The 7,669-nt window shown below is 45.4% G+C and overlaps 1 protein-coding gene across 2 annotated transcripts in view; it reads left to right on the plus strand.

The window, feature by feature from the left end:
• The first annotated feature begins 6,438 nt into the window (after nucleotides 1-6,438).
• NELFA (negative elongation factor complex member A) overlaps nucleotides 6,439-7,669 on the plus strand; it is a 28,017-nt gene continuing 26,786 nt past the window's right edge. The window contains exon 1 of one of the 2 annotated variants that reach the window (XM_046656342.1): nucleotides 6,439-7,518. In XM_046656342.1, the coding sequence (XP_046512298.1) occupies nucleotides 7,309-7,518 (210 nt within the window). In that variant the 5' untranslated portion in view covers nucleotides 6,439-7,308. The remainder of the gene's footprint in view (nucleotides 7,519-7,669) is intronic. The other variant, XM_046656341.1, reaches the window with a different exon arrangement.

The following is a 7,669-nucleotide window of genomic DNA, read 5'->3' on the forward strand; positions in this document are numbered from 1 at the left end:
CCACGAGATCTCTGGGAGCCCCTTGCCCCATCTGGTCAACAGCCAGAGTCCTTGAGACTGGCGGCGGTGGCTGGCGGGCTGCTGCCCCCGTTTGGGATTCTCTCCTGGAGCCTCCTGGCATTCTGAATGCTGGGCGGGGCCTGTCCGCTAATGGCGAGTAGAGGCTTTCCCTGCCGCCACCGGTGTGGGACCCTGGAGTTTCCCCCTGGGCTTAGGTGTAATCACAGGTAGGGCTGTAGTCACCTGTTTCCACCGTCGCTCCTCTGGTGTGTGCACCCTCCTGCCCTTGGTGCGTGGTGATGTTATGGGGGAGTCCACTGGAAGAAAGCCACTTGCAGGTACTAGGCTGTTCGGGGTTTGGGGTCGGAGAGTTCTCACCTATCTCCACCTTCTCCCGGGGGGAAGTCCGTCCGCCTTCTGATGTATAGCATCACAGGTCTCTCAGGCATCCTGAGATGCTATATGGATATCCTTTGTTAAGCAATGAATGTCCAATTAGTTGTAGATTCGAAGGGGGAGAGACAAAGAAGACTACTCACACAGCCATCTTGGTGACGTCCACTCCAACAACCTCTACTTAACATTTTTAATCTTTCTTCCACCTTCCTGAACATTTGGAATACAGTTATAATAACTTTTAATGCCCTTGGCTATTGAGTCTATCATCTGTGTCATTTCTGGTTCAGTTCTGATCAATTTTTTCCCCCCTCTCATTATAAGTTGTATTTTCCTGCCTCTTTGCGTTTATGGTAATTTTTATTGGATGCCAGATATTGTCAATTTTACAGTATTGGGTCATGGAGATTTTTTATTCCTTCATACTTTTTTGAGCTTTGTTCTGGAATGTAGTTAAGTTACTTGGAAATAATTTGATCATCTTGGGTCTTCATTTGAAGTTTTGTTAGGCGGGCTCACAACAATCTTTAGTCAGGAACAATTTGGCCCTACTACTGAGGCAAAACTTTCTGAAGATTCTACTCAGTGCCCTGTGGTTGGTAGGAACACAGCCTATTTCTGGCCCAGTGTGAACTCTGAGGATTGTTCAACCTTGTTTGCCCCAGTGGTTCTTTCCCTAGCCTGGGGTGGATTCTGCACATGCATGTGCTGATCAGTACTCAGCTGGAAGCTTGAGGGGAACACACTGCAGAACCCCAGAGCTTTTGTTTTCTCTCTATGCAACTTTCTCCTCTCTCGTACTCTGCCCTAAAAATCTGTCACATTGGGTTCCCCAAATTCTGAACTCTGTGTCTTCAAGTCAGGGACACTGCCTAACTTTATTTGGGTTCCTCTTCCCTGTCCTGCAGCCTGGAAAATTTCTCCAGGAATAGGCCAAGATAACAGTAGAACTCACCTTGTTGTTTCCCTTTGTTCAAGGATCACTGTTCCGCACTGCCTGTTGTCTACTGCTCGAAAAACATCGTTTCATACTTTGTTCAGTTTTCAATGCTTAAAGTGGTAGATACACGGCCGTAAGTGGAGGTTAGTATTATTCATTTTAGACTATAATGAGCTAAGCAGACCCCTTGTGATTTCTAGTGAAACTACTAAAAAATAGAAAGAGAACGAATAACTTTAAACTAATGTGTGTGGTAAAATGAAAGATAAAAAAATAATCCAAAAGAAGACACAAAAGGAGAGAACAAACATATCAATGATTTTCATTCAGTGACAATGGATAAACATTCCGGTTAACAGACAAAGATTGTCACCCTCAATAAAAAAGTAAAACCAACGCAACTATCCACTTGTGAAACGGATAAAAGAAACCTCAACTAAATAGGAGTCAGAGAGGCCTGTAGGGGAGCCCTCATGCCCTATCACACACGGTGGGATGCTCCAAACAGGAAGACACTAACCTTGGCCTCAGACAGGAAGGTGTTTGCTACTGATCACAAGGAAGGAAGATTTGTCTCCCCACCTGGCAACAGCCCAGCCAAGGAGAGACCATAGCAACTCAACCAATGGGAAGCCTCAATACTGCGGATTCCCAGTTTCCCCTCCCACTCCCCCTTTTCCCCTATAAAAGCAGCCCCCTCCCTTTGTTTATCTGGATTTGCCTATGGTCTGCCATAGCCTTCCTATCCCGAGGTGCAATTCTTTCAGTTATTCCCAAATAAACTCGTTTTGCAGGTTAAAACAACTGGCCAATTTACTTTTTAGGTTGACATACTCTTTATATAAGACACAACTACATCATAAAGATACAGAAAGGTCGAAAGTAAAAGAATGGATAAAAGGTATACTATGTAAATACGTATAAAAATAAGAGTGGTATCTCTATGTTAGTATCGGATAAAACAGATTTTAAGGCAAGAGAAATAGATGAATCCACTATTACAGTTGGAGAGTTAAACACCCCTCTATTGGAAATGGACAGATGCAGGAGGCAGAAAATCAGTGAGGACGTAGTTAAACTCAACAGCACCATCATCAGTTGACTATAATGGGCATCTATAGACTACTTCATCCAACAACAGAATACACGTTCTTCTCAAACTCACGTGGAACATTCACTAACATAGACCACATTCTGGGTTATAACACATTCCTTAACACATTTAAAAGTATAGAAATCATACAATGTCTGCTCTTGAAACAGCATGTAAAACATTGACCAGCTTAACCTAGTTTTGCTTCCTTAAACCTTGCTCAATAACAGAGACAACACTGTACATGTGCCAGGCGGGAACACACAGCCCCAGGATGACCCCAGAACCAAGAATCTTCAGAAAGATTGCCACCTGAGACCTTTATGAAGTGAGAAGTTCTTCAGTAAGGAAAATCTGGCTTCCAGCAGCTTGACTACCATATATGGACTGACTCGAGATTAGCCAATAAGCTTCTGCCCCTAATTCCTTAAATTTTGCCCTGAATCCTAGATTGGGGAGACAGATTTGAGAGCCTTGCCTCCTATCTTCTTGCCAGTCAACCTCACAATAAAATTCTTTCTTTTCTCAAAAACTGGTGCCATAGTGTTGGCTTCTATGTATGTCGGGTAGCGAGCCCTTGCTCGGTAATACTCTCAGACCATAATGGAATTAAACTAGAAATCAATAACAGAAAGATAGCTGGAAAATCCCTAAATACTTGAAGATTAAACAACACACTTCTAAGTAACACATGAATCAAACAAGAAATCTCAGGAGAAATTTGAAAATATTTTGAACTAAATGACAATGAAACACAACTTATCAGAATTTGTGGGATGCAGTGAAAGCAGTGTTTAGACGGAAATTTATAGGATTTAATGCAAATATTAGAAAAGCAGAAAGATCTGTAAGGAGTAATCTAGGTTTCTACCTTAGGAAACTAGAAAAAGAAGAGCAAATTAAATCCAAAGGAAGCAGAGGAAAAGGAATAATAAAAATTAGAGCAGAAATTAATGAAATTGAAAACAGGAAGTCAATAGAGAAAAATCAATGAAACGAAAGCCTGGTTCTTTGAAAGCATCAATAAAATCGATGTCTCTAGCCAAGATAACTAAGAAAAAAAGAGAGAGGGAAATGTATACAAACATAGAATCATTATTTTGTACACCTGAAACTAATATACTGCTGTATGTCAATTATACCTCAATAATAATAATAAAAAGATAAAAAGAATAGAGAGGACACAAATTACTAATATCAGAAATAAAACGTGGGACAGATCCCACGGACATTAAAAAGGATAATGAGAGAATACTATGAACAACTCCATGCCCACAAATTTTTTCTAGAAATTGAGAAATGGTTCCAAAATGTAAATGGAAACGCAAAGTACCTAAATTAGCCAAAATAACTTTGCAAAAAGCAAAGTCAGAGGGCTAACACCACCTGATTTCAAGATTTATTATAAAGCTACACTAATCAAGAGTGTGGTATTGGTATAAAGACAGATAAATAAAACAGGATAGAAAACAGTCCAGCACATATATGGACAACAGATTTTAAATAAAGGTTCAAAAGCAGTTCATTTGAGAAAGGATAGTCTTTTCAACAAATGGTATTGGGACAACTGGATATCCATATTTAAAAACAAAAACTTTGACTTTCTAATTTTGCAATCTAAAGGGTGTCGTGAGTCATCTTGTTATTTTAATTTGAATTTTTCAGGTTAATGATAAGTTTAGGTATTGCTTTCGTGTTTCTCAGGTATTTGGGTTTCCTTTCCATAAACAGCCTGATCTTATCCTTTACCCACTTGTCTATTGGATTTTCTGTCTTTTTCTCACTAATTTACAGGTATTTCTTTTTTCATTCCAAATGTTAATCCATTGTTCCTTTTTGATATTGCAAATACCTCCTCCTGCTGGTCTGTCTTCTCTTTGTTAAGCCAATGGTTTAATAGAATTTTTCCTGATCACCCAGAATTAGTTTCAAGGACATAAAACTGAAGACTCAAATACACCAAGTACTATATAATCTATAGAAAGCTACAAACAGGGTCAGAGTTATTTGGACTGTTTCGTTTTTGACTATTATGAATAATGCTGCTATAAACATTTGTATATGGTTTGCATACAGTGAACAAAAACTTTTATTTCAGCCAACCAGTGGTCACAATTCAATCACTATTCGACAAATGGAGTTGCATCCAAATCTGCTCTTTTCCCAATAAATGTATTGTCATCAAATTTGACCTGTAATCAACTGTAAAACTATTTCTCGCCCTCAAACAAATTTGAATTATTAAACTGAAATTTCTTTTAGCTTCAGCACCACTTATTCCAGAACTTAACGCGTCAGCCAGTGACATGAAGGACTTTGCTGAATCAGATAATAGTTTTGAATACTGGAAGAAATACTGCCTCTGTTGTGTGTGCATGCGTTATTCACAAAGTAATGACTGCAGACAGCATACTTCTAAGTTTAATCTTGTTAGCATTTTCTCTATCGTTTTCTTTTTTGTTTTTCTCCTGTTAATCTGTCTTTTTATTATAGGGCTGTCTCAGCCAAAAGCCTTAGAAGGGTAGAGGCAAAATTTTTTTTTCTTTTTTTTTAATGTCTTACTCTGTAATTTTTTTCTGTTTAGTTCATAATGGTTTACATCAATGTGAGATCTCAGTTGTACATGATTTTTGGACTGTCACCACATAAGTGCTCCCCTTCACCCCTTGTGTCTCCCCCCCCCCCCCCGCCCCCATAACTACTAAACTGTTTTCTTTGTCCACGTATTTGTTTATATTCCACATATGAGTGAAATCATCTGGTGTTGGTGTTTGTCTTTCTCAGTCTGGCTTATTTTGCTAAGCATAAGTCCCTCCAGGTCCATCCATGTTGTTGCAAATGGGATGAATTTGTCTTTTTGTATGGCTGAGTAGTATTCCATTGTGTATATATACCACATCTTCTTTATCCAATCATTGGCCGATGGGCACTTGATTGCTTCCATGTCTTGGCTATTGTGAATAATGCTGCAGTGAACATAGGGATGCATATGTTACTTTGGATTGTTGATTTCAAGTTTAGGTAGATACCCAGTAACGGGATAGCTGGGTCATATGGTATTTCTATTTTTAGTTTTTTGAGGAACCTCCATACTGTTTTCCATAGTGGCTGCACCAGTTTGTATTCCCACCAGCAGTGTGTGAGGGTTTCCTTCTCTCCACATCCTCTCCAACATTTGTTTTGTTTTTAAAAATTTTACTTTTCCTTTGTCTCCCCCAAGCCCCCTGGCACATAATTGTATATTTTTAGTTGTGGGTCCTTCTAGTTGTGGCATGTGGGATGCCACCTCAGTGTGGCCTCATGAGCAGTGCTATGTCCGAGCCCAGGATCCGAACCCATGAAACCCTGGGCTGCCGAAGCAGAGCGAGAGAACTTAACCATTCAGCCACAGGGGCCGGCCCCCAACATTTATTTTTAGTCTTAGTGATGATAGCCATTTTAACAGGCATAAGGTGGTATCTTAGTGTAGTTTTGATCTGCATTTCCCTGAGGATTAGTCATGTTGAACATCTTTTCATGTGTTTATTGGCCATCTGTATATCTTTTTGGAAAAATGTCTGTTCATCTCCTCTGCCCATTTTCGGATTGGGTTGTTTTATTATTATTCAGTTGTGTGAGTTCCTTATACATTATGGAAATTAACCCCTTGTCAGATATATAATTTGCAAATATTTTCTCCCGATTGGTGGGTTGTCTCCTTGTTTTGATTCTAGTTCTTTTGCTTTGCAGGAGTGGGAACGATGAATTCTCACTTGTTTATTTTTTGTTTCCCTTGTCTGAGAGGACACGGTATTTGAAAAGATCCTTTTTAGTTCGATGTCAAACAATGTATGACCCTGTATCACTTTCTTAAGTCTAAACAATCAACGAAAGTCAGTCAAGCGCTGATTTATAGCATTTGCTGACGTTCACGGTGTAAACACTCCCACCCTGGCTGCGTTCAAGCTGCCACTGCGACGCAGTGAAGCGGAGCCGGTAAAGCCGCAGCGGCACAAGGCACATGGCGGGTCTCCCACGCAGCTACAACAGACAGGCCCCAGGAAGGCCACCCGCAGCTGACCCTCAGTCCCTTCTTGGGACAGTGGCACGGCAAACGCAGCAGCACCGGGGACCAGAGACGCCGGCCAGGCTTGAGAAAGCTTGCCCAGGTCCCTTTCGCGTAAGGCGCCTCAGAACCGCCCTCCCGTCACCCCCACGCCACCTTCACCGTCGGACACTGCCCCCTGCCTCCGGACCGCGGGACGAACACAAGCAAAGCTCTGGGCCTGCCCTGCTCACTCTCGTTCCCCGGCACCCGGCACAGAGCACCGGCTGGGGCTCAGCGCACTCGGACCGCTGAAGGCAGGCAGGCCGTTTTGTTTCCGCAGGGCCGTCAGCCTGCGCGCTCCCGCTCCGGGGCCCGCCGAGGGGAAGTAGACGCGAGCCCGCCTCCTGGCCGCCCAGGGGGCGCCGCGCGGGACACCGGCGCGGCCGCCGTGTGCGTGGAGGCCCGAAGGGGGCAGCGCGCCCGGGCGTCGGCCAACAAGGCAAGCGCCTTCTCGCCCGTCCGGCGACTTCCAGCTCCAACGCCCGGGGGCCGCCGCCCGGCCTTCAGCGAGCCTGGGCCGTGAGCAGCCGGCCGCCACGCCCGCTCGCCACAAGGGCGCGACGGCCCTCTCCTGGCGTCATCTTCCGCGGCCGGCTCTCCGGACGGTACGCTACGGCGGCCGGCGGGCCTTCCTCAGCGTCGCCACGACGCGTCTCGCCGAGGCCTCGCCCCTCCGGTGACGTCACCGCGCCCGCCCCAGCGGGCGCCGCCATGTCGGGGGTCCTCACCGCGGGCGCGTAGGTGTCTTCATAAGATGCCGGCTTGGCGGAGGCCGGCTCTCCCCCCACCAAGATGGCGTCCATGCGGGAGAGCGACACCGGCTTGTGGCTACACAACAAGCTGGGGGCCACGGACGAGCTGTGGGCGCCGCCCAGCATCGCGTCCCTGCTCACGGCCGCGGTCATCGACAACATTCGCCTCTGCTTCCACGGCCTCTCGTCGGCCGTGAAGCTCAAGCTGCTGCTCGGGACGCTGCACCTCCCGCGCCGCACGGTGGACGAGGTGAGGCGAGCGGAGGGGCGCGGGGCCGGCCTCCGGGGACCGAGACCCGGGCCCTCGCAACCCCCTCCTCTCCGCCCCTCCCCGGCCTCGCTCCCCCGCCGTCCCCGCCGCCCCCTCCCCGGCCTCGCTCCCCCGCCGTCCCGCCTCCGCC

Source organism: Equus quagga, chromosome 3 (genome assembly GCF_021613505.1).
Source record: "Equus quagga isolate Etosha38 chromosome 3, UCLA_HA_Equagga_1.0, whole genome shotgun sequence".
Classification (NCBI taxonomy): domain Eukaryota; kingdom Metazoa; phylum Chordata; class Mammalia; order Perissodactyla; family Equidae; genus Equus; species Equus quagga.